Raw genomic sequence first — 27,176 nt, forward strand, 5'->3', positions numbered from 1 at the left:
CTATTGGAGAAGCAAGTCAGTGTTCGCGGCATTTTACTTAAAAGATGTCCAGTCTCTTTACGAGAACTGCTACACACTGGGACCATTCGTAGCAGCGAGTGCAGTAGTGGGTGAGGGCTCAACCACTACAATTCCCTAATTCCATATCCTTTTAATCTGTCTCTTGAAATGTTTTTATGGGTTGTCCGGAAGGCTAAGAAACCTTTCGCATCCTGGTTGATTTGGCGGGTGGTCAAAGTCATTTCTTGAGAGCGCCCAGATTAGGGGTTTGATGAGGTCCTGTTGTATGGGTTGCAGCCCTTGATACTTCAGCTCCTGGGGGTCTGTCAGCATCCTAAGAGGATCGCTGGGCTCCGTAAGGAAGACGTACTTACAAGGCAGAGTAATCGTCTAAGTCGACTTCCTTACCAGGTACCTATTTATTTTGGTTTTGTTATATTGATAACTGCCAAAATGAAATAAAAAACTCTTAGCCTATACGATGTAAACATATTTAACTCTGGTCTCTACCCACCTCCTTGGGTGTGAATCAGCTATTATATATTCACCGGCTAAGTTAAATATTTAAAAATGATATTTTAATTATAAAATAAATTTTTGAATATACTTACCCGGTGAATATATAAATTAAACGACCCTCCCTTCCTCCCCGATAGAGACGCAGTGGGATGAGAAGAAATTGAGTCTTTGTTTACATCGAGAGTGGTATCTGGCCGACAGTTGGCGCTGGTGGGCACACCCGCAACCTGTATAGCGATCGCTGGCGAGTTTTTACTGTTTTTTGTCTGTCGAGCAACAGAGTTGCAGCTATTATATATTCACCGGGTAAGTATATTCAAAAATTTATTTTATAATTAAAATATCATTTCATTCTTGTTGGTGAAAGGTTCTCGCTCATCCTTAAGCCTTGCCTTTAAGCTGAAAGCAGTTGATATTTCCTCTCGTTGGAGCTTTCTTTACTCATACGGAGTTATGAGGTCAGACTTCCGCCTTGGAATGTGGTTCACGTTTTGAGATCCCTAAAAGAACCTCCTAATGATCCATTACACCATGTAACTGATTGAAATCTCATTTTTAAGACAGCCTTTCTGCTCGCTTTAGCTTCTGCAAAGAGAGTACGTGAACTTCGTGATCTCTCATATGACATTGCCCATTCAAGGGGATGGGGAAAAGTGACACTCAGCTTTGTCCCTGTGTTTATTGCTAAGACTTAAAATCTTGGGGTACTGGATACTAGATTCAGACCATTTCATATTAAGAGTCTACGTTCTCTAACCAATGACCCAGATCAATTCTTACTATGTCCAGGCTCAATATGTTTACTATTGGCCTGTGGTGGCTGCTCAACAAGTGGATTAAGAGTATCTCGTGCTCCTTGTTGGACAAGTAGCAGATAGTTGAGAGCATTGTTTACCCGGGTTAACTCTGGAATGAATTATAGAATGTTTGGCATTTTCCTTTCTTCATCTTCCCCTCCATTGGGGTACAGTGCCATGGGTCACTCTGCAGGTAAGAATCACTTCCCTTGTGCAGCTTCATAGTCATAAGTGTAATATACTTATACTGTACATATCCCCATTTCTTCCCACGAGGTAGGCAATGGGAAACGTCTTTGGTTATTTCCTAGTTATATATCTCGGAATAATCTAACCCAGATGTTCATATGCTATCTCTCACAACTAGTTGAGTTGCTCAGGCCGCTATATTACAAGGTTTGTATTGATAAACAAGGTGGCAAGGTTTCCCTTGACTACAGTCCGATACTGCTCTAGGTAAACCCGGGTCAATGTTCATCCCAGATATCGGACTTCCACCCTCCCAAGAGTGAGTCATCCACATAAATAACGTAAGGTTTGTTAGTATGGGAACAAATGACAAATTTGGAGATATTTTATATTTTTCCTTAACTAATGCAAACCGTACCGTACTAGGTGGTATGTCTTATTAATCCATGTTTACCAACGGTTTTACTCGTATAAGCGTATGAGCAACCTGGTAGAGTAATGAGAGCCTTGGGTGTGGTGGAAATGCCCCCATAAATCTCGATGAAGTCACTGGCAGCAGGGTGACAGATTGGGTTTAAGGCAAGAGATGCACTATCTCTTTGGCTTATACTCCTGATGCCTGGTGGTTGATCTTACTAGAATTAGTATGGATCGCCAGATGTCACTTGGCTTAGTTAGATAGGCACTGCGCATCACAAGGAACTGGCGATCCTTTGATGTCTCTAGCCAATGAATCCTCTATGGATTTAGTCAGTTAATGGAAAGAGAAGATGACAGAATGGCTCCCAGTCCTGGGCGTAGCGGGGGGCTAAGAATTTCCCTGTTTATAAATTCTAAAGACAAATTGAAAATTGGTAATTGGAATGTTAGAACCATGAATCAGATTGGTAAGTTAAAGCAAGGGGAAAGTGAATTTATGAAAAATAGTTTGGATATCTTGGCCCTAAATGAAACACATTGTAAAGGTATTGGTAAGGAAACTTTAGACCAAGGTACAGTATTATATATATCTATTCAGGAAGAACAGATGTACTGTAGTTGGAAGAGAAGGGGTGGGAATGATGATACCAAGAGCAGGAAAAGCAATAACCGAGTGGAGAGCTGTAAATAGTAGATTGTTACTAGCAAAGTTCAAATCAAAGCAGTGCAATATGAGTTTGTTCCGTAACCGAAATACAAACCACGCTATTTACAAAGGGTATTACTTTTAGCGTAGCTGAAATGGCGAGCCATTAGAATTTAACGAGGGTGTATTACCTCCGCGCTAGTTAGCGGGAGGGGGGGGGGGGGTAGGGGAGTGGTAGCTAGCTACCCCTCCTCCCCCTCACACACAGGTGAATACCCACTTTCACTTTTGGCTCGGACTGTGACAGACGTCTCTGTCTTGGTCCTCTCTTGGCAGCCATTGTTTGTTTTGTCTTTACTTAATCGCTTACTTTTCTTTTACTCTATATATATGTAAACATGTTTTCATGTTTGTATATATATTTGAGTATAGAAATAAGTAAGTTTCCTTTTCAGCTTTGTGTGTGTAGTGTACGATATCTATGTGGAGGCCTCGGCAGTTAGGCCACCACGGCGTAATTTTATGGGTGGCGATCGAGTTTGACTTATGTCTTTCTCTCTCTCTCTCTCTCTCTTGAGGTTGTTCACCCTTTTACTACGTGTTACTACGGCCTTGTAGCTTCCTTTCCGTGTGGGGGGGGGGGTTGCTACGCCGTACGTTTGTCTCAATTAGTTATGAATCTAATTGTAGTTGTTTTTTGTTTTTCAGCTTGTAGAACGATTCCTTTCGGGGTTTTTGTTCTTTCTTTAGTGTTCATTCATTTTTAAATTACATAATTACATAGTTACATAATTATATTTGTTATAATTCTGTTTTGGTTACAGCTCTCCTTCCGCGAGTGTAAGTGGTTGTGAGGGCATGTGCCTGTTGTGTAATTCTTGTTCCTTTGCCTCGGGATTCCTCTTCGGAGCCTTCCCGGGGGAATGAATGTGTACTAATATTATTTGTTTTTATTTTTTTACAGTTACCGATCTAGTTCGTTTCTGTAATATGGCAACGGTGTGAGCTGTCTGGTTGAGTCCTGGGGATTCGGCTGTTGCTGCCTCCCCCCTTGTATTTTCGTTAGGGGCGTGTCTCCTTCTACTGGAAGTACTCCCGTGATGACGGACAGCTCTCCAGTTCATTTTAGAACTCTCAGGAGGCTTGCCTCCTTGGGCGGGTAACTTTCCTTCCGAGGGAAGTTTTTCCTGTCCAGGCTTGAGTTTTTCCCCTTTTGGGGGGTTCTTCTCTTGCCTTTTTTTCGTGCGACTATGCTCTTGGTGCTGAGCGGTCGCACCTGCAGTTTTGCTCAAGGGGCTGGGCAACTGCAGGAGCTCCTCTTCAGAGGATTGCTCCTTTTAGGTCACTGGCTGACCAGTCTCTTCCACGAAGTGTTTCTCTTTCGTTCGCGAGAGAGTACACTCGTAGAGACTCCTCTTCGGAGGTTTCTTCTGTTGCTGTTGCTGTTGGCCTCTCTTGCCGTAAGGCCCACCGTCCGCCTCGTCGTAAGGGCCTCTCATCTCCCTATAAGGGTGCTTGAGGCGCCTTTTTGGATCTCCGTTTGCAGCCTACAACTCCTTTTTCTCGATCTTCCGCCTTGGTGCAGATGGACAGCAGTCTGATCTCGTCTTCCGACGGGCAACGGTCTTCCCGACGGACAACGGTCTTCCCGACGGACAGCGGTCTTCCGACGGACAACGATCCCTTCGGGGCAAAGGGTTGCCCCCACGGGGGTTCTTCCCTTGCGTGTCAGGGTTTCCCTGCGCGCCCTTCTGCTGTGTTTGCTCCTGCTCAGTGTTAGCACACAGGCGCTCTTCTGCTCATCAGCGCTCTCCTGTTCGTCAGCGCTTTCAAGATGATCATCCCTGCGGTTCCTGTTGGTTCCTGTTACGCGCTCTGTGCGCCCACGTTCGCCCTCGCGATCTAGAACTTCGGTTCAGGTCGGGGTCAAGGACTCTTCTTCTTTGCGCAGGCTTCCACGCGTAGCCTTCTGCTCGTCAGCGATCATCAGCTCGTCAGCAATCACCTGTCGATCGCCCACGTGTGTTACAGCCGGCACGCCAACGTTCTCCAACACTTCTAAAGGAACATGGTTCGCCATCGCGCGACCCTCAACTGCGGATGCTGATCGCCATCGCGCGACCCTCAAACTGCGGATGCTGATCGCCATCGCGCGACCCTCAACTGCGGATGCTGATCGCCATCGCGCGACCCTCAAACTGCGGATGCTGATCGCCATCGCGCGACCCTCAAACTGCGGATGCTGATCGCCATCGCGCGACCCTCAACTGCGGATGCTGATCGCCATCGCGCGACCCTCAAACTGCGGATGCTGATCGCCATCGCGCGACCCTCAACTGCAGATGCTGATCGCCATCGCGCGACCCTCAACTGCGGATGCTGATCGCCATCGCGCGACCGCACACCTGCGGATGCTGATCGCCATCGCTCGACCCTGCGCATGCTGATCGCCATCGCGCGATCGCCCACCTGCAGATACTGCTCGCCATCGCGCGACCGCCGACCTGCGCATGCTGATCGCCATCGCGCGACCCTGGCATGCTGATCACCATCGCGCGACCCTGCGCATACTGATGACCATCGCGCGACCCGGCGCATGCTTATCACCATCGCGCGATCGCCCTCCTGCACAGGCTGCTCGCGATCGCTCACCTTCGCAAACTGCTCGACCATCGCGTCGGCATAACACAACCCGCCATCGCCAACCTGCGCATTAGCTCACCAGCTCACCAACGATCGCTTGTTGATCCATATCGCCAGCGGTCTTCCTCGCCCACGCGGCAGTGGGTTTCCTCGCCATCGCGCTAACGCTTGCGTTCGCCGCCTCGGACTTGCTCTCATCCACCTGCCCACCCTCACGACCGCTCGTCCGTGCGCCCGCGCGACCACTCGCCTGCGCGCCCACACTCCCACGTGCCTGCACGTCTACGCTCATGCTCTCCAATGTTCGCCCATGCGCGAAACAACGATTTTTCCATCGCGCGGACGGATGGTGTTCCGTCGCGCGAACCTACAGTGTTTCTTCGCACAAATGTCGGCTTATTTCTTGCAGTATCCATTGCTCGTCTATGGTTATCGCTCGCCGACCACCAGCTCTCGCCCTTCCTACCACGCTCGCCCTCCTTCTGCGCTCCTTCGCTCACCTTCGTTTGCGTTACCGCGCATGAGCGCTTCCACGTTCGCCCACGCGAAAATCTTTGAATTTCCGTCGCGCGAGCTCCAGGGTGATTGCGACCACGATTCCCAATAGGGTTTTCGCAGCATGACCAGCCTGGCGAGTTCTTCTGGAGCGTATTTCCAGAACACGGCCTCACCCCGTAAACGCAGAGCATGGCACTTGTAAGAATAGGAGAAACTTAAGGGAGATCTGAGCTACACTCCTCTTTTCTGAACCTGGGTTAGCCCTTCCCCGTCATTACCTGGAAGGATTTTTGGCGGGGGGGGGCTTTCCGTTCGAGATTTCTCCATCGGACGAGGGGTGACTGCTTACCTCTTCCTCTGGGAGCTTACCAGGTTCTTTCCCTCCTCGGTTACGGCCCGAGGTTTGGTTCAAGGAAGCTACAGGAAGATCAAGGGTACTTTCCTCCTCTCGAGCTCAGGCACCTTGGCCTTTCGTCGTTAAGTATCTAACTTGCGGACAAGCTCGATGTTGTACCATCTGGACGCGCTGACTGAGAGCTTCCTTCGGGTGTCTCATCTGTGGAGGTCGACGACCTCAGACACCCTTCCATCCTTGAGAAGAGTTTGTTTGTGCCCAAGGACAGAGACTTAGACAGCTGCTGTGCGGAGGAAATCGACTCCCGGTTTCACTCCTCGAAGGCGCTTTCTTCCAGACTCTGCAGGGCTCCAGTGCCCTTTTCTTTCAGCCACGTCGGCCTAAGTTATCGGCTACGACAACTGGGACAAGGTGTCCAATTGCAGTTTCCTCCTGTCAGGAACAGATGGCACGGGAGACTCCCCCGGGGGGGCATAGTCCTAAAAGGAGTTCACGAACTCTAGGATTGCAGGTTTTTCGCTGGGAGGATGCTTAAGGTTACTCATCCGTATGACAGCTTCCTGATGCCCATTCCCGCACAATCTCTGTGATTAGCCAAGGATATCGCGCCTGCTGTCTCTGTCAGCAAATTCAGTGTCTCTGAACCTCTTGCTATAGCGTCAGCAGAGTTGCCCGGTTGGGCAGAATGATCCATACCTTAGGCGAAGGTCTTCCTTAGGATCATCGACGGCTTCACCCCCGGCCCCCTCAGTCGATCCTTTCTTGTAAGGAAGGATCTGAGAGGGGATGTCCGTAGTCGACCTCTCAGCCCTGATCAAGTTTGTCGAACAAACTTCGGCCAGCGTAGACCAGCAGAATCGATCAGACTGGTAACGAGGCGACAGGACTCCTTAAACCCTGGATCGGAAGGACGGGTACTTTCAGTTTCCATTCCATCCATCTTCCAGGGTGCTCGTCGAATTCAGCCTAGACTGCAAGTATTCCTGCTTATGATGCAGTGTGGCTATCCCGCCGTGGCATAGCAGGTTTGTTTCCCCAGAGAACTCTCCCTGCTTTCCTCTTGGCCGCTCAGGTGCAGGCTTCCGCCTCCTCTGCTGTTTGGAGGGCTGGTCAACTCCGGTAGGCTCGGGTTTCGACCTTCTTCAGCGCCGGGACAAGCGTCCGGATGCCTACCATGAGTGTGGGCTCATGGCGTTTTGCTTGGAGCCTTCTCTTCCTCTGCCTCAACATCTGGAGTATCTGGCCATGATATTGAGTCAACGGCCTTACCACGTTGGAAACCCCGCTTCTCGTCCGTCCAGCGAGGTTAAGCAACGTCGGTACTTGGATGGGTGACCACCTGGGGACGCCAGATTCTGTTACCACATCCTCCGAGCCTTCCTTTCGGTTGACTGTGGCAAGACAGAGGAGAGTCGCAGGACCTGTTCTCAGTCAAGCAGAGCTTTCAGCCCTACCTTGGAACGTTTCCTAGTTCTCCTTTCCTCATTGACCCGTCTATAGTCCGAACGGTCGCTTCAGGATAAGTTCCATGTGGCGCGATCCAAGTTCCGGTGGCTTCAGGCAATGTTTAACCGGACTCCCTGGCCCTAGGGGACCAGCGGAACTATTAGACCTGCAATGGGTGTTGACCTATGGAGCCTCTTGATGGTAGTGGATTTTCTCGTCCTTTCCCCACATTCTTGATGCGGTTCTCGGACTCGTCAAAGGAAAGGGGGGGGCATGTTCCGGTCCAGGCCTATGGTCAAGACCTGAAGGATACCTCTCCATCATTCAGGCAGGCTTAGGGTCCTTAGTCTGGCCCCTCTTCAGATCCTACAGCTCCTGCCGAGTCGCCCCGTTGCGCGTCGACTTCATTCTAACCATCAGGGGACGCATTTTCACATCTTGCAGTAGAGATACCGGGATGATTGAGTTTCTCTCAATACCACCATCGGCTCTCTCATTCCAGGCAGGGGAATGTTTCTCTCCGACTATCTGAGCAGAGCCTCGTAGAGAGAGTGTACCTGGGGGTCTTTGACCTTGGGTAACCAGCAAGTGCTGGTCTGGGGGACCTGATCGCGACAGCTTGGAACCTCAAGCTTCCGCTATTCTTCCCCCCAGTCTCAGACCCCGAGACTCTGGCAAGATGCATTGCGGTGATGGTGGGACAACTTCAACGCCTGCGTCTTCCCTCCTTTTTGTCTGTGGACAATGGGTCTCAACAAGAACAGGTTGTCTGTCAACCTTTCAATGGGAGAGCTCCATTGGGACTATGCGCAGAACGGTTTCTGGACCCTCTGCTTCCCCTGACGGAACTCCCGGGAGAGCTTCTCCCACGGCGCAGACTACTCAAGCAACCACATTGCGACATCTCTCCCGAACCGGGGCGTCGCTTCGGCTTCATGCCTGGAGACACTACGCTTCCTCCTCAAGAAGAGACAACCCGCTACAGTCGCGGTACGGAGGTCGCGTCTTCGGCGATAGTCTTCCACAGGGGTCTCCCAGGCAAAGTGAAGAGTCTAAGGTGGTTGGTGCCGTGGGAGATATACCTCTTCCCTTGAGGCCTCTTCTCCAGCAATAACGGTCTTATTGCCTTTCGGCGGGAGGAAACTCCTTTCCGCTCTCGGCAATGAAGCCTGTCGCTCAGCCTTTCCCTGACCTTCAGGCTTAAAGGAATAACTTTTTCCTGCCTGCTGGATCTATCCTCGCTCATGCGAAGCTACGATCGTCCCTGCCCTAGTCGGAGGAAGACCTCCAACTTGGAGCATGGCTCGGACTTTTAGTCCTTTAAGAGATCTTCTCAAGACCCTTTACGACAGGCCTCGGATTGTATTCCGCCTTGGGTCTTCTGCTCACTCTGGCCACGGCCAGTGTGTAAGCAATCTTCTTGGTCTCTTACTACTCCCCCCTTTCTAAGGAAGAGGGGAAGGCAACATTCAGGCTCGCTCCTGAGTTGTTGGCTAGACTCAGAATCTGAGGGTCCCGGCCCTTCGGTCCGATTCATTCAAGATTTCGAGTCTCCATTCTGTATCTGATGTCCCAAGACCTTCTCTTTCTTGCCAGTAAAGGAATCGAGAGGTTAGCGCTGGGAACAGCTGCAGTTTGTCCTCAGTTGCAGCCGATTTGGGAGCACAAGGAGGACATGGGGGGAGAGTCACCAGTATACCTCTTCAGCCCGGACTCAAGGACATTCATCTCGACCTGTCTCCAGACCCTCCCCCGTCACGTCGCCTTACAGCACGATGTTGGATACATCGCAACGTCCCTCGCCTTCGAGTAACACTACTCTGTGACGCAGGTGCTACAAGCTGGAGTCTGGAAGCGTCTAATGACCTTCGCAGCCCGCTTCCTGCAGGGCGTGACCCACAGGAGTCTCGATACTTTTTCTATCGCTCTGTGGTGGCTACACAACAGCTGGTCTAACCTCAGGCTCCTTTTTGGACAGGTAGCAGAAGGTTGAGGGCATTGTTATCAGGTTTTAGTCTGCATGAACGAAAGAAGTATGTCTGGCCCTTACTTCTTTCTTCATCATCCCCTCTACGGGGAAGCAGCATCCTGGTCTCTGCATAGCTGACCTCGAACCTCTGCAGGTAAACCATGCTTCCTTGTGTTCCGAGTATTGAGTCAATACTGTCGCGTCCCCCATACCCTGACGAGGTGGTATTGGGAACGTCCTAACCCAGAGTTCCTTCTGGAACTCCAGGTCAACTGCCTAGGACGGGTCATACTTCTTTCTTCACACACAAGCTTACGTAGGCCACATGGTTCCTTGCGGAGCAAGGAACTTGTGAGGTGCAGGGACTCCTTTTCTCGAGTGCGACTCACTCGGATTCTGAGTCCCCGGGCAAAGCCAAAGCCAGTATGGCTGGGGACTTTCCACCCTTCCTAAGGGATAAGTCACCCTTTGTAAATAGCGTGGTTTGTATTTCGGTTACGGAACAAATGACAAATTCGAAGATAATTTGTAATTTTCCTAACCATACAAACCTTAGCTATTTACACATATTTGCCCGCCAGCCCTGTCCCCCAAGACAAGTCCTATCTCTAAGTGAAAGTGAGTATTCACCTGTGTGTGAGGGGGAGGAGGGGTAGCAAGCTACCACTCCCCTACCCCCCCCCCCCCCCCCCCCGCTAACTAGCGCGGGGGTAATACACCCTCGTTAAATTCTAATGGCTCGCCATTTCAGCTACACTAAAAGTAATACCCTTTGTAAATAGCTAAGGTTTGTATGGTTAGGAAAAATACAAATTATCTTCGAATTTGTCATATTAGAGTTTGCTATGCACCAACAAATGATTCCCCTGAAGAAAGGAAAGATGAATTTTATGAAAGAATCCAAAGAGAGATCTGAAAATTGTAATTGGCAATTTCAGTGCCAAATTTGGAAGGAATAATCAAGGGATAGAGAATGTGATGGGTGTCGAGAGTCTTGGTAAAGTTACAAGTGAAAATTGAGCACATTTCATAAGTTTCTGTTCAGCAAACAAACTTGTCATTGGAGGTACTCTTTTTCAGCACACAGACATCCACAAATATACATGGACTTCACCATGTGGCAATTACAAAAATCAAATAGATCACATAGCCATTAATAAAGAGAGAAAGAGAACTAAGAATTGTAAGAAGCTATAGAGTTGCAGATATTGGTAGTGATCACAGCTTTAGAAGAAAAGCACAGAGAAACATTTGGAATTGAATGTATGAATTGATTTGCATTCTCAGAGAGTTTAAGAGATGAAGAGCAGATCATTAATGAAGAATTGTGTGATATTAAGAACATATATCAGTCAGTTGGTAGTGAATTCTTGGGACACAGTTACAAGGAGAAAGCCATGGATATCAAATGATACTTGGGATACTATAAAAAGGACACAAAGACAGTAAGTGAGTGTTGAAAGTTTTTGAGGAAGTAATGAAAATTACAATGTAGAGCATGCTAATTATTGATAGTGAGGTCAAAAGAAAAGCCAGGAATGACTAGAGAAAATATTTAGACAGTAAAGATGAGGCTGACAAAGCTATGAATTCAGGGAGTGGCTATGTTGTAAGAATTGCTCATAGAGTCATTAATGAAATCTCTGCTGGGGCAAAGAAGGAGAAGCATATATCCATCAAAAAAGAGAGATCGATCTTTTATGACAACAGAAGAGGAAGAAAGACAACATTGGATAGAACATTTTAGTGAGGTTATGAATAGGAAATACAAAGGGAATAATTTGATTGATATACGGTACTTAAAGCTGATGAAGACCTTGATGTGCTCATGAATGAATTCAGTGTGTTTGAAGTTGAAGCTATCATTAAAAAACTCAAGAGATGGAAAGCCCAGGGATACGATGGAATAACTGCCAAGATTATACTGGCTGAAAATGAAGTGACTCCCAGAGTACTTAAAAGATTATTTTGTAGAATGTGGCATGAAGAGGTAAAACTTGATGAATGGGAGTTAGGAGTGTAGGTGAAAGTGGCAAAAAAAGGAAACCTAACTGAGGCCCTTTGTGTCAATAAGCATAGGAGATGATGATGATGATGAATACAAACTTGAAGTTATTTATATAAATTGGCCTGCCATCACCTGTCCCTCTAGAAGTCCTTCTGACAATCGAAAAGTGACTTGGTTCACAGCTGTGAGAATATATATAGGTGGCTGGGTACCCCCAGCCACCCCCTGCCTACCCACTCAGTGGTTAGGCAGGGTTGCCACCTTGCACTTTTTAGTCTAATGGCTACCTTCCATCTTTGCCGAAAGATAATCCACATAAATAACTCCAGGTTTGTATTAGTTAGGGAAAAATGAAAATGATCTCCAAATTTGTCATATATTTTTGCTACTGTATAGTGCTGTACTGCATTAGACCTAAATGAGATTTTGCATCTGCCTGTCACACATTGTAGGTACTCTACTGAATTGATGAAATGTCATCATTAACTATCCCATCCAAGAACAGATTGCATTGCAGGGTTCAGATAGTCCTAAATATGAGAAATATATATATATATATATATATATATATATATATATATATATATATATATATATATATATATATATATATATATATATATATATATATATATATATATATATATATATATATATACTGTAATGGTACTTAGGCAAGTTTTTTACGTTTATAATGAATAGATAATGTCTTAGTGGCGTACAAAAATCGAAGACAGTATCTTTCTGGCAAATCTGAGCTCCAGATAGTTTTCAAGATAAAAGGAAAACTGCATTTACGTTTCTCCATTTATTATTTGGCAGTAACACGTGTATCACATTAACCCCTTTGCAACAGTGGAATCTTGAACTTCATTGGAGATAGGAAAAAAAAAAAGAGCATGGATGTAAGTGCAACTACTGCTTCCTTGTAGAGAAAATGTTGGAGCATTGATACCACAATTTGTCATAAGGAAAGGCGCTGCTCCAAATGGAATTGATTCCGAGATCAACGCAGATCACAAGTCTGAATTTTTGAAGGGGCGAGAAAGCCTCACAAATTATTCTGCTTTGAATGATGTTCCTGAATATCTGATGTCAATCTTGTTGCAAAAATAGAATTGTAAGCTTCGTTGAAGAGGGGTAGTGCTTGTGAGATCAATCATGAAATTCTGTGAAGCCTTGTGAAAAATTATTTAAATGTATTTCAAAATTGATCTTGAGATTTTTATTATCACAGAGAATCTTAAAGTTTTCATTTATCAGTTTTTATTCATTAATTTTTGTGTGCCCAAATATTTTTGTATCTTAAAATTTTCATCACCATAGTCTTTTATGTTGAATGTACTTGCTCAACCATTGTAGTCCTGATGAAGAGTCATGGGAAAATATTGAAGACATCTGATTATTGAATAATAAAGAGCTTTAGTTAGCTAATAACATTGTTTTCCTTGGGTTAGTTCATACTAACTGTGTAACTAACAGTTACAAGGTTTACTTTCCTGTCAAGTGACAGATAATACTGTACATATGTATAGCAAGAGCATTTATGTTAGGACTTCTAGCTATGCAGCTGTTAGGCTCTACTGACTGATCCTATTGCAATACTTTTACCGTGCATAGTTCTTAAATGTATTCTGCTAAATTGGAAAGATTGGACTAAAGTATGTTAGGTTCTGTTTAAATATTTATTGAAAGAAAAAATATATTCTTCTACCTTTACTGTATTTGAATTACTGTAGTATTTATTGTGATCCTATTTTTTTTTATTCCCTAGGGTGATTAACTTCCCTTATAGATTATCTCATCATGGCAGATCGCTTATCACAGCTCCAAGATGCTGTTAATATGGTAAGTTCTACTTCCCTAAGAGAATCTGATGCTCGTAACCATTGTTATTATAGAAAGTAGTATTTATAGCTAAGAAAAAAACTTACTCTGGTTAAAGATATGTAATAGTATTACAGGTTTTCTCATTGGCAAAAACATATCCTCCTCCTTTAATATTAATACTATATGCTTTCAGCGTAGCTGGAACTCTACTGTTAAAATTAATAATGAAGTGTCTGTAGTTAATGGAGGGTGGTGGGAAAGCCCCAAACCTCTGCCAGCATATTGAGTAGCCACTTTGTTTTTAGCTGCCAGAGAGCACAGACATATTTCGAGCGCCATCAACTGCTTATTTTGGTCTTTTGTTTATCCTTTAGATATTGTTGGCAGTTCATTGTTTTTTAGAGATATTTTACAAGCGTTTTTCCTTGTCTGGAAAGGTATGAGAGACATAACTCCTGGCACTGCTGTCTCTTCATAGAATTCCTAGGATCTTTTTCCTCTGGGGAGTGTTGTTGCTGATAGCCTAAAATAGACGGCACACTAGAAGGAGAACTTCAAGTTCTTCCATTTCTGCTTCACCTTCTCTTCTCACACTGCTGGTTGGGATGAAAGGGTTTTACCCTTCTTTATTTCCTTTATTAAAAAAGAAGTTCTATAAGACCAATTGATAGTAGTTACCTATTCATGACTTACCATTTCTCTCCTGAGAGAGACAATGTTGCTACAGCAATGTGGCTCCCTTCACCGAAGAGAAAGAATAAGGCTACCCTGAGAAACGACAAGACAATGCAGAGAACACCTGAGAGGGCTCTTTCTCATCACACAATGCCAGTCAGGATGGAAGAAGGCCAACCGATAGGAGATGCATTTGTGGGACTCTTGCCATTTCTCTCCCAGCGGGAGAGACACTGTTACCTGTATGCATGCAAATATGGGAACGCACCCTCACATGTTCACTCGTGCCCTATGGGGCTACCCCCTTGTGGATACGCCCACAAGTGTGCTATTATGTAGGAGCCCCTCCTTAGCTGTTTACGAGATCTTACGTTTGTGCAATTTTGCACTCTGGTACCTGTGCACGCTGCTACACCCTTACATGTTTAGTCCTGCTTCTACAGGAGTGCACCCTTACCTGTGCTCACATGTGCCCCTACAGGAACGCCCCCTCATTTGCTTGCATGGGCATTCACGAGTTCTCTCCTGCGTACACACTCATATAGGAGGAAGGATAGGAGATTATCTTCAGCATGCTCTAGGGCGCTTTCCTGTGCGAGCCCTCATGCTTGTGTGCGCTTTAGAGCTCTTTTCTACAGGAGCATGCCCAATTGTTTGTGCGCTACTTCTACGACATCGTGCCCTCACCTGTTCTCTTGCCTTCTTCTGAGAGCGCAGGTTCACATTTTAATAAGGATAGAAAATTGTTGGTTTTACTTTCCCTAGCGAGGTTTCTTGAGGCAAGAAAATTTGTACCAGGAATATTCCTACTCTAAAAAAACGTTTGTTCCAACAAAAAGCGTATGGTTTGTATTTAACAAACCATACGCTCTTTATAGAGCTTATGCTTTTGGCGAAGCTGGAAGACGATCCATAAGACTTTTAGAGAGGTATGATCACCCGGCCGCCAGTTAGTGGGAGTGTATGGGGGTAACCCGATACCCCTCTTGCTCGCCCACCTGGGCTGTGTTACCACTTTTGCTTTGGGCTCGGTGGAGAACGGACGTTGTTGCTCTCCGCCTCCTAACTTAGCTTGCCATTTTACTTAATCCTTTTTTGCTTTTTCTTTACAGTTGTGATTGTTTTTCTTCTTTGCCTTTCATAATGCAAATGTGTCCAGGACCTGAAGGCTGCTCTGCGGTACCTTCATGTCCTCCGTTGAGACGGTTCCACATTTGCTGTGTCACTCCTGCCATGGGCGGCACTGTGACCAGGACAGCCTGAATGCCAGGTGTGGTCTGCCTCCCAGTGGGAGAGATTTGGGAAACGGCGCAAGAAGAAGTCTAAGAGAGATTCTTCACCTTCGGGGTCTTTTAAGTCGAAGAGATTTCTGACTTCTTCCTTGACCCCCCGATCTCTTCCCGAAGCTCCTGCTTGATCTGTCTCCTGTGGGGAACAATTGACAACAGCATAGACCAATTAATACCAGATCAACCAATGGGTTCAAATGACAGGACTGCTTCCCCTAGAGAAGCAGCTCTACCCCTCCCCTCTGAAGGAACTTTTTCATTTTCTGATGTCTTACAGGTTTGGTCTTCACTGGAAATGGCTGTTCTCCCGTCAAAGAAGAAGGAGTTGTTAGAGCTTCTCCAACTTAGTGCTGGAAGGAAGTGGACACCGGCTTCCTCCAAAGTAGAAGTCTCTACCCCGATAAGCACAGAACTCTGAGGCAACTAAGTGTCTTCCCCTGCCGCCGAATGGTTTTGCCATTCACCGTCGCTTGCAATTGCTGCTGTTGCCAAAGACTGCGCTCTCCCCCATACTGAGCTGACTCTTCCATCAGGGGAGGAGCAAAGTCTGAGGTAGGTTTCTCCTGTGGGTAGTCACCCTTCTCGTTTGTGAGTGAGGCCCTCCCCAGAGATTTCGTTCCTGAGACATTCCAGATGTTGACTTGCCACTTTGCAGACTCCCCCCCCCCTCTTCGGAGGTTTGCCCTGCGGGGAAACCTCGCCGCCATCGACAAGTTTTCTCTCACTCTTGCCGGCATGCTGTTGTCGACAGAAGGCCTCTCCCTCATAAGGATCGTCACTCCTCCTCGTCAATTGAGCGTAGTCCTCGCCATCCCTCTAGACATTCTTCTCCATCTCTTCAACTCTCCTAAGGACCGACAATTTTCTCACTCCTCTTTGATGTCTCGTCATGCGTCACCCATTGACTGTCACTCGTTCCTTCATGATCGTCACCCGTCACCTTGTGATTATCACTCACGTCCTCGTGACCATCACTCTACTTGACACTCACTGACTCTGCACTGTTCGCCAGATCTTGATCCTCACCCTTAACCTCTTCGTCATCGGTCAGCTCATGTTCATCAATCACCTTCTCAGTGTTCACCGACCTCTCGTCATCCGCCAGCTTACAGGCATTTGCCCACTCACCATTTGCCAGCTCTACGGTGCTCGCTTCCTTGTCGTTTGCCAGCTCCTTGTCATCACCATCGCCTCGACCCCTGTTGACTCGCAAGTGCTGATCGCCATGTCTGGATGGTCACTTGATTTCTCCTGACATTCACTCCCCCTCTCGCGATCGTTACCTTCTTTCGCCAATAGGGCTCGTCCCTTGCTTTCTCGTGACCCTCACTCTTTAGCTACAACTCTCCGTTGTCCTCATGAGGACTCCTCTACTATCCCTGACCGTTAACCACCTCGTGATCGACACAAAGAGGACACCCGTTGACCATCTTACGAGAAATCGCCTCCTTCTCGTCATTGATCTCCGCTCAAACAAGCTGGGCCTTCTACTAAACGTTGCGGGTAAATTACTGAGCCCTCATGTACTGTACTTGGGAAACTCGTTTTCCCAGGACTAGGCTAATTTCTATATCATTTCTCTCAGGTCATACCAGAGTCTCTTCATCCCAGCAGGGATCATCTTTCTACTACCGAGACCCAGCATGGCGGACGCCCTGTCCCATTCCCGAACAAGGGGGAATCTTCCAGGATCTACTGCCTTCCACCTCTATGACATCACGCTCTTCCAAACCAGAGGTGGAGGCCATTCTTGTGCCAATCTTATCAGGTAGGAAACCTAACTCCTCTGCTATTCAGGCTCCTAGACCGCAAACTCTTAGGAGGCGATCTCCACCATCAGTCCTACGTAAGGAGCCTCCAGTCTTCTCTGCCAGGGGGAAAAACCCTCAGGGTTTGATGCTTTGGTGAAGGCAGTACGACAAGTTGTCTCTGGAGTGCTTCCGGCAGAACAATCTGCAGCCAGCCCCCCCTAGGATCCCTCTGGAGAAGTCAGTTCCATCCAGCTCAGCCAACCCCCCCCCCCATCTGACCTAGGATGAAGAGCTTCGGGGTCAGCCCCATGTAGACCTCCATCTCCGAAAATGATTATCTCGCCCCTAAAGAAGAAGTCTGAAGCAGCAGATATGGGGGTGGAGATTTAGCAAGACTTCTCCCAGGTACAGATATCACCAGTAATTACCACCAAGAAGAAGAGGAAAATGAGCGACCGACTCCTCCTCCGGGAGACACTCGGCACCTTCGAACTAGCCGAGGCTCTTGATCTTCTTGGAAGATCTCTCTGACATCCTTGTTTCGTCTCTCACCTATAGAAGTAGTACCACCAGAACTTTGCCCTGTCTCCAAGGAGACTGACTATCTGGCAGCTGTTCATTCTGCAAGAGAGAGACAGCCATCCTCCAGGTTAGAAGAACCCTCAGACCTTAGTTGTTGGAGGAGTGTCTCCCTTCCTGCGAAGAGACTAAAGATGCCAAGACAGTCCTAAAGAACACCACATCCAGGGCGTTGAGACATCGTGAAGAGAGATCTCCCCAGCAGTCCCAATGACATCAGCAAGTGACGTTTGTCCTACTTTGGTTGACATCTTCGACCCACCCCTGGCTCTTATAGTTGAGAGCTTGTGGGTGGATGATGACTACGATCACAAGGATGAATATCTCTCAAGGGCTGCTAGTGTTAAGCTTACAGAGGCCGAGCAGGAGTCAGAGCACGCCTTCTGGCATGCTCTAATCTCCTTGGTTTGGGTCAAGAAAATTGATGAGCTCCGGGCTCATCCATGTCTGTCGCCAGGTCTAGTAGAAACTTGAATATGTCTAATCTTTGAGATTTTTTGGCAAAAGTAGAGACTTAGTCACACCCCCCTCCTGGAATCTTTCTGTTGGTTCCTGTAGGATGTTTTGGGCCACTTACTGGAGAATTACTTGCTTGTCCAGTGAGAGCCTCTTGAAATACTTAGAGAAGCTGACGTTCCTAGTTCTCATAATTTTTTCATTACCTCCTTGGTTCCCGTGACCTTTTATCTAGAATACAATTTCATTCTTTCACAGAGACGTATTACCAGGTTGGGGTCCTGGATGTTCATGGGGACCAGGAGCCATGAGCCCACAGTCTCAGAACCTTGGGTACGATGGTGGTTTTCATAAGGAATGTTCCTGTCCTCAAGGTGTTGGAGGCGGCTATTTGTCGGTCATTACATCTTTGCTTATTATTTATAGTCTCTCTCTGACTCTTGGTGACCTTACTCCTTGGGTCTACTGGTGATAGCAGGACAAGTTGTCAGACAGGAGACTATTATACCTTTCCCTGTATGGGCTAAGGTCCTTTTTGGTTTGTTATTTTGTTTTATATAACTAGGTTTAGGACTTTATTTTTGGTGGCAGGTTAATGGTTCTAAGTATGACATGGTTGGGTAACAGGATAGTTAAGTTAGGTTTAAATTTAATCCTTGTTATGCCTTTTAGAGCCAGACAGAGGTCAAGCATTTATCATCTTTTGACTTTCTAGGCAACAATGCTGCCAGTTACTCTTGGTCCTTTGCTTCTCGTTATCAGTGTTCATATGAGACAAGCGACAATGAATAATGCGGTTGCCGTGTGTCGAACATCGCATCGGGCTGTGTCGCCTATACCCCCCATGTCTCCTGACACCAGGCCAGCACACTGACCTAGCAATCACTCAATTAGAGTGGCTGGCAATCACTCAATTCCAGTTCCCCCTTGTCGCTTTGCAACAGTTCCTTAGGGTATAAAGTGGAAAGTGGTTCAGTCGGTGTCAAAAACTTCGCGTTTCATTTGACATACCTCCAATGTCTCCTAACACTAAATCAATTGCTCAGTTCAGGCCCTCATTCCATGGTAATGAGTCGCCTTATACCTGTGCCTTTTCTCTTGACAACAGTGCCTTGATAAGTCAGGCAACAATTAGTTTGTTGTCTGTGTTGGTGACATGGTTGTGGTTGCCATACCTCAATGTTTAATAACAGTGAACCAATTGATCAGACCAGGCAGTCTTTCCTGTGCCCTTCCTCTGTTACAGTGCTTTGATGAGTCAGGTGACAGGTAGTCTGCAGCCTGTGTTGGTGACTTGGGTTGAGGTTGACATTCCGTCAATGTCTCCTAACACTGAACCAATTTATTAGACTAGGCACTCATTCCCTGGAAATAAGTTGCCTCCTACCCGCACAATTTTCTCTTCGCAACATTGCCTGGTTAGGTCAGGCAACAAGGTAGTTTGTGGCTTGTGTTTGCAACTTTGGGCAACACTGATTCTCCCCAAGTGTTGGTTGACACCAATTCATTTAGTTGGTCTAGGCACTCATTTCAGGGGAATGAGGCCCTGTGACCCTCTTTTTCTCTATGATGACAACGTCTAGTTAAGTCAGGTGATAGGTGGTTGTATCTGTGTTAGCCAACTTGGGGCAACGTTGAGATAACCTCCCCCCCCCCCTTATGTCGCCTGCTGCTGATCTAGTGGGACTATTAGGTTCTTGGTTCCAGGGATGGAGGCACCTCCTGTGCTTTCTGTTGTATCCCTCATTTTTCAATATCAGTTGTTAAGAATTCGTTGATTTTCAGTTGCACTGTATTCTTGATCGACAATTGGGGCATACAGCGTCGGCTCCTCTTGGCAACTGTTCAAGTCTAGTTGTCTAGTCTTGGAGGTCCCCCCCCCCCCTTCTTGGCTAACTGAGTTGGGGGATGTACCTCTGGCAAGAAATAGAATGGTTTGTAGCTCTTTCTTCTCAGGATTAAGACTTAGCTACTGCTACCCTTTCTCTTGGTTCCAGGCTCGAGAATTAAGTAATGTCAATACCTTTCGATTCATTAGGAATCTTTTAAGGAATCTTTTCTTCCCTTTATTAAACCAATTTGATTTGAGTTGCTTCTTTGTGTTATGCTCTCCTTTGTTTTCATGCAAGAACGGTGTCAGCTCTGGTCTGTCGCCAAGTTTGTTGTGTTGCTTATCTCGATGTGTCGTTCTGGTTAAGGGGAGAAGAAGTTAGGCAATAGACAGGCTTTTTTAGTCGCTAGGGGAGATTTGTTTGCTTTCCCTTAAATCGCCTCCTGACGTCTTCCTGAAGGGATTGTCCGATGACAAGTTACTTGTTTCTCCCTACACCTTTCTTTTTTATGTTGGGGCAATGCTCTAGTCGGGGGCACACTTCATTGTTTTACTTGAAAAGGGTAGTTAGAAAGGGGCTTGTCCGTCTCATTTTCATTTGCTTCTGCCAACCTCATTCTGGATTGACCTTCAGTTCTTTCTTGACGTTCTCTGTAGCAGTCCGCTGCAATCACGTAAGAATTGTTCAGATTTGAGTTGTGTTTTTTCTTGTTTCATTCTATATCCTCCTTTTCCATTCAAAACGGGGAAATTCTACTAGTTCCCTTGCCCTTGTTAAGGAATATAATCAAGCTAGATGAATTATCCTTAGATGATGTTTATAAATAAGGAATTTTCATAATTGAATTAATATTAATACTTACCTAGATAATTTAGCTAGTCCCACCCATCCTTCCCTACTTCTGGTGTTACACAACTAGTGAGAGAGATGAGTGAAGTCTCTTTCTGGCCATTACTGACTGTTACCAACGGCATTACAGAATAGGAGGTATCAGTGTTGCCAATGGGGCAAAATTTGGACTGGTTTCTGGGATTTAGGGCTAACTAAATTATCCATTGCTAATATTGATTTTATTATGAAAATTAAATTTTACGTGGCTGTGCAAACCAAGACCTTTATAATAAACATCCCTGCTCAACCACCCCTCTCAGTCCTGGGCCGAAAGATCATAAGTGAAGAGACTTTGACAGGTAAGGGGCCGGAGCTCTTCACCCTCTCTCCGACCTGTCGTTAGCCACATTACTGTACCTCTTTAAAAATTTTAATGGCTGTACCAGTTCGCATTGAAAACAATATCCTTAATCCTTACATGAAGGACTCTGGTTTATATACTAGGAAAAATATGAATTACTTTAAAAATGTGATGTTTTTCAAGATGTTTCGGCTCTTGGTCAATATTGTTGGACGGGGTATCCAAGATATTCTTTGTATGGTTTATATACAATTATGGAGGTTAAAGACACATTGTTCTATTTTTTTTTTTGTGAAAACTATAAGTTAGTTTTACTACAGGAAGTTTTTTAAGCATGGAAAGTGACTAAGAATTCCATAATCAAGGTGAACATAGAACATTAATAAGGTTCATAAGATAATGTTGATTTACTGTATTGTATATTAAGTTTGTTTGAGTATAATTCACTTTGAAATAGTCATATGTTATCTCTTCATCATATACCAACCTCCAATAGAGTGTGGAAGTCAGCATGATAACTACCAGGTAAGATTTATTCAAATAAACAGAATTTTAATAATGAAATTCATTATACAGTACAAATATGACAAATTAGAAGATAATTTGTATTTTTCCTAACCATACAAACCTTAGCTATTTACAGAGGGTTTACCTTTTAGCGCAGCTGAAATGGCGAGCCATTAGAATTCAACGAGGGTGTATTACCCCCGCGCTAGTTAGGGGAGTGGTAGCTAGCTAGCTACCCCTCCCCCTCCTCACACACAGATGAATGCTCACTTTCACTTAGAGGTAGGACTTGTCTTGGGGGACAGGGCTGGTGGGCAAATATGTGTAAATAGCTAAGGTTTGTATGGTTAGGAAAAATACAAATTATCTTCGAATTTGTCATTTGTTCCGTAACCGAAATACAAACCACGCTATTTACAGAGGGTGACTTACCCCTTAGGTAGGGTGGAAAGTCCCCAGCCATACTGGCTTTGGCTTTACCCGGGGACTCAGAATCCGAGTGAGTCGCACTCGAGAAAAGGAGTCCCTGCACCTCACAAGTTCCTTGCTCCGCAAGGAACCATGTGGCCTACGTAAGCTTGTGTGTGAAGGAAGAAGTGTGACCCGTTCTAGGCAGTTGACCTGGAGTTCCAGAAGGAACTCTGGGTTAGGACATTCCCAATACCACCTCGTCAGGGTATGGGGGACGCGACAGTATTGACTCAATACTCGGAACACAAGGAAGCATGGTTTACCTGCAGAGGTTCGAGGTTAGCTATGCAGAGACCAGGATGCTGCTTCCCCATAGAGGGGATGATGAAGAAAGAAATAAGAGCCAGACATACTTCTTTCGTTCATGCAGACTAAAACCTGATAACAATGCCCTCAACCTTCTGCTACCTGTCCAAAAAGGAGCCTGAGGTTAGACCAGCTGTTGTGTAGCCACCACAGAGCGATAGAAAACGTATCGAGACTCCTGTGGGTCACGCCCTGCAGGAAGCGGGCTGCGAAGGTCATTAGACGCTTCCAGACTCCAGCTTGTAGCACCTGCGTCACAGAGTAGTATTACTCGAAGGCGAGGGACGTTGCGATGTATCCAACATCGTGCTGTAGGGCGACGTGACGGGGGAGGGTCTGGAGACAGGTCGAGATGAATGTCCTTAAGTCCGGGCTGAAGAGGTATACTGGTGACTCTCCCCCGTGTCCTCCTTGTGCTCCCAAATCGGCTGCAACTGAGGACAAACTGCAGCTGTTCCCAGCACTAACCTCTCGATTCCTTTACTGGCAAGAAAGAGAAGGTCTTGGGACATCAGATACAGAATGGAGACTCGAAATCTTGAATGAATTGGACCGAAGGGCCGGGACCCCCAGATTCTGAGTCTAGCCAACAACTCAGGAGCGAACCTGAATGTTGCCTTCCCCTCTTCCTTAGAAAGGGGGAGTCGTAAGAGACCAAGAAGATTGCTTACACCCTGGCCGCGGCCAGAGTGAGCAGGGGACCCAAGGCGGAATACAATCCGAGGCCTGTCGTAAAGGGTCTTGAGAAGATCTCTTAAAGGACTAAAAGTCCGAGCCATGCTCCAAGTTGGAGGTCTTCCTCCGACTAGGGCAGGGACGATCGTAGCTTCGCATGATCGAGGATAGATCCAGCGGGCAGGAAAAAGTTATTCCTTTAAGCCTGAAGGTCAGGGAAAAGCTGAGCGACAGGCTTCATTGCCGAGAGCGGAAAGGAGTTTCCTCCCGCCGAAAGGCAATAAGACCGTTATTGCTGGAGAAGAGGCCTCAAGAGAAGAGGTATATCTCCCACGGCACCAACCACCTTAGACTCTTCACTTTGCCTGGAAGACCCCTGTGGATGACTATCGCAGATGACGCGACCTCCGTACCGCGACTGTAGCGGGTTGTCTCTTCTTGAGGAGGAGGCGTAGTGTCTCCAGGCATGAAGCCGAAGCGACGTCCCAGTTCGGGAGAGATGTCGCGGTGTGGTTGTTTGAGTAGTCTGCGCCGTGGGAGAAGCTCTCGCGGGAGTTCCGTCAGGGGAAGCAGAGGGTCCAGAAACCGTTCTGCGCATAGTCCCAGTGGAGCTCTCCCATTGAAAGGTTGACAGACAACCTGGTCTTGTTGAGACCCATTGTCCACAGACAAAAAGGAGGGAAGACGCAGGTGTCGAAGTTGTCCCACCATCACCGCAATGCATCTTGCCAGAGTCTCGGGGTCTGAGACTGGGGGGAAGAACAGCGGAAGTTTGAGGTTCCAAGCTGTCGCGATCAGGTCCCCCAGACCAGGCCTTGCTGGTTACCCAAGGTCAAAGACCCCCAGGTACACTCTCTCTACGAGGCTCTGCTCGGATAGTCGGAGAGAACATTCCCCTGCCTGGAATGAGAGAGCCGATGGTGGTATTGAGAGAATCTCAATCATCCCGGTATCTCTACTGCAAGATGTGAAGGTGTGAAAATGCGTCCCCTGCTGGTTAGAATACGCTAGAATCATGAAGTCGACGCGCACGGGGCGACTCGGCAGGAGCTGTAGGATCTGTAGAGGGGCCAGACTAAGGCCCCTAAGCCTGCCTGAATGATTGAGAGGTATCCTTCAGGTCTTGACCATAGGCCTGGACCGGAACATGCCCCCCCCTTTCCTTTGACGAGTCCGAGAACAGCATCATGAATGTGGGGAAAGGACGAGAATATCCACTACCATCAAGAGGCTCCATAGGTCAACACCCATTGCAGGTCTAATAGTTCCGCTGGTCCCATAGGGGCCAGGAAGTCCGGTTAAACATTGCCTGAAGCCACCGGAACTTGGACCGCCCCACATGGAACTTATCCTGAGGCGACCGTTCGGACTATAGACAGGTCAATGAGGAAAGGAGAACTAGGAAACGTTCCAAGGTAGGGCTGAAAGCTCTGCTTGACTGAGAACAGGTACTGCGACTCTCCTCAGTCTTGCCACAGTCAACTGAAAGGAAGGCTCGGAGGATGTGGTAACAGAATCTGGCGTCCCCAGGTGGTCACCCATCCAAGTACCGACCAGAACCGACGTTGTTTAACCTCGCTGGACGGACGAGAAGCGGGGTTTCCAACGTGGTAAGGCCGTTGACTCAATATCATGGCCAGATACTCCAGATGTTGAGGCAGAAGAAGAGAAGAATCCAAGCAAAATACCATGAACCCACACTCATGGTAAGCATCCGGAAGCTTGTCCCGGCGCTGAAGAAGGTCGAACCCGAGCCTACCGGAGTTGACCAGCCCTCCAAACAGCAGAGGACGCGGAAGCCTGCACATGAGCGGCCATGAGGAAGGCAGGGAGAGTTCTCTGGGGAAAAAACCTGCTATGCCACGGCGGGATAGCCACACTGCATCATAAGCAGGAATACTTGCAGTCTAGGCTGAATTCGACAAGCTCCCTGGAAGATGGATGGAATGGAAACTGAAAGTACCCGTCCTTCCGATCCAGGGTTTAAGGACTCCTGTCGCCTCGTTACCAGTCTGATCGATCCTGCTGTTCTACGCTGGCCGAAGTTTGTTCGACAAACTTGATCAGGGCTGAGAGGTCGACTACGGAACTCCCCTCTCAGATCCTTCCTTACAAGAAAGGATGGACTGAAGAGGGCGGGGGTGAAGCCGTTGATGATCCTATGGAAGACCTTCGCCTAAGGTATGGATCATTCTGCCCAACCGGGCAACTCTTGCTGACGCTATGGCATAGAGGTTCAGAGACACTGAATTCGCTGACAGAGACGGCAGGCGCGATATCCTTGGCTGATCACAGAGATTGTGCGGGAATGGGCATCGGGAAGCTGTCATTCGGATGAGTAACCTTAAGCATCCTCCCAGCGAAAAACCTGCAATCCTAGAGTTCGTGAACTCTGCCGCTCCTTTTAGGACTACTGTATGCCCCCCCCCCCCCCCCCCCCCCCCCCCCCCGGGGGAGCCTCCCGTGCCATCTGTTCCTGACAGGAGGAAACTGCAATTGGACACCTTGTCCCAGTTGTCGTAGCCGATAACTTAGGCCGACGTGGTTGAAAGGAAAGGGCGCTGGAGCCCTGCAGAGTCTGGAAGAAAGCGCCTTGGAGGAGTGAAAACGGAAGTCGATTTCCTCCGCACAGCCGCTGTCTAAGTCTCTGTCCTTGGGAACAAACAAACTCTTCTCAAGGATGGAAGGGTGTCTGAGGTCGTCGACCTCCACAGATGAGACACCCGCAAGAAGCCCTCAGTCAGCGCGTCCAGATGGTACAACATCGAGCTTGTCTGCAAGTTAGATACTTAACGACGAAGGGCCAAGGTGCCTGAGCTCGAGAGGAGGAAAGTACCCATGATCTTCCTGTAGCTTCCTTGAACCAAACCTCGGGCCGTAACCGAGGAGGGAAAGGACCTGGTAAGCCCCCAGAGGAAGGGGTAAGCAGTCACCCCTTGTCCGATGGAGAAATCTCGAACGGAAAGCTCCCCGCCAAAAATCCTTCCAGGGAATGACGGGGAAGGGCTAACCCAAGTTCAGAGGAGTGTTGCTCAGATCTCCTATTCTTGCAAGTGCCATTCTCTGCGTTTATGGGGTGAGGCCGTGTTCTGGAAATACGCTCCAGAAGAACTCGCCAGGCTGGCAATGCTACGAAAACCCCATTGGGAATCGGGGTCGCAATCGCCCTGGAGCTCGCGCAATGGTAATTCAAAGATTTGCGCGTGGGTGAACGTGGAAGCGCCCATGCGCGGTAACGAAGGTGAGCGAAGGAGCGCAGAAGGAGGGCGAGCGTGGTAGGAAGGGCGAGAGCTGGTGGTCGGCGAGCAATAACCCATAGACGAGCAATGGAACTGCAAGAAATAAGCCGACGTTTGTGCGAAGAAACACTAGGTTCGAGCGACGGAACACCGTCGGTTCACGCGAAGGCGTGCGACGGAACACCGTCGGTCCGCACGACGGAACACCGTCGGTCCGCACGACGGAACACCGTCGGTCCGCACGACGGAACACCGTCGGTCCGCACGACGGAACACCGTCGGTCCGCACGACGGAACACCGTCGGTCCGCACGACGGAACACCGTCGGTCCGCACGACGGAACACCGTCGGTCCGCACGACGGAACACCGTCGGTCCGCACGACGGAACACCGTCGGTCCGCACGACGGAACACCGTCGGTCCGCACGACGGAACACCGTCGGTCCGCACGACGGAACACCGTCGGTCCGCACGACGGAACACCGTCGGTCCGCACGACGGAACACCGTCGGTCCGCACGACGGAACACCGTCGGTCCGCACGACGGAACACCGTCGGTCCGCACGACGGAACACCGTCGGTTCGCGCGATGGAAAACCGTTGGTTCGCGCGCGGGCGACCATTGGAGAGCATGGGCGCGGACGCGCATGAGCGTAGACATGCAGGCACGTGGGCGTGTGGGCGCGCAGGCGAATGATCGCGCGGGCGCACAGGCAAGCGGTCGCGCGGGCGAGCGGTCGCGCGGGCGAGGACTCCACGTAGATATTGTACACTACACACACAACTCTAAAAAGGAAACTTACTGATTTCTATACTCAAATATATATACAAACATGAAAACATGTTTACATATATATTGAGTAAATGAAAAGTAAGGGATTAAG

At 47.7% G+C, this 27,176-nt stretch overlaps 1 protein-coding gene across 1 annotated transcript in view; it reads left to right on the top strand.

The window, feature by feature from the left end:
• Positions 1-27,176, top strand: part of MED21 (mediator complex subunit 21) — a 100,519-nt gene that overhangs the window by 15,652 nt on the left and 57,691 nt on the right. Inside the window, exon 2 of the mRNA XM_068383281.1 lies at positions 13,265-13,338. Within this exon, the coding sequence (XP_068239382.1) occupies positions 13,297-13,338 (42 nt within the window). The 5' untranslated portion in view covers positions 13,265-13,296. The remainder of the gene's footprint in view (positions 1-13,264; positions 13,339-27,176) is intronic.

The sequence above is a fragment of the Palaemon carinicauda genome, chromosome 11 (assembly GCF_036898095.1).
Source record: "Palaemon carinicauda isolate YSFRI2023 chromosome 11, ASM3689809v2, whole genome shotgun sequence".
Classification (NCBI taxonomy): Eukaryota; Metazoa; Arthropoda; class Malacostraca; order Decapoda; family Palaemonidae; genus Palaemon; species Palaemon carinicauda.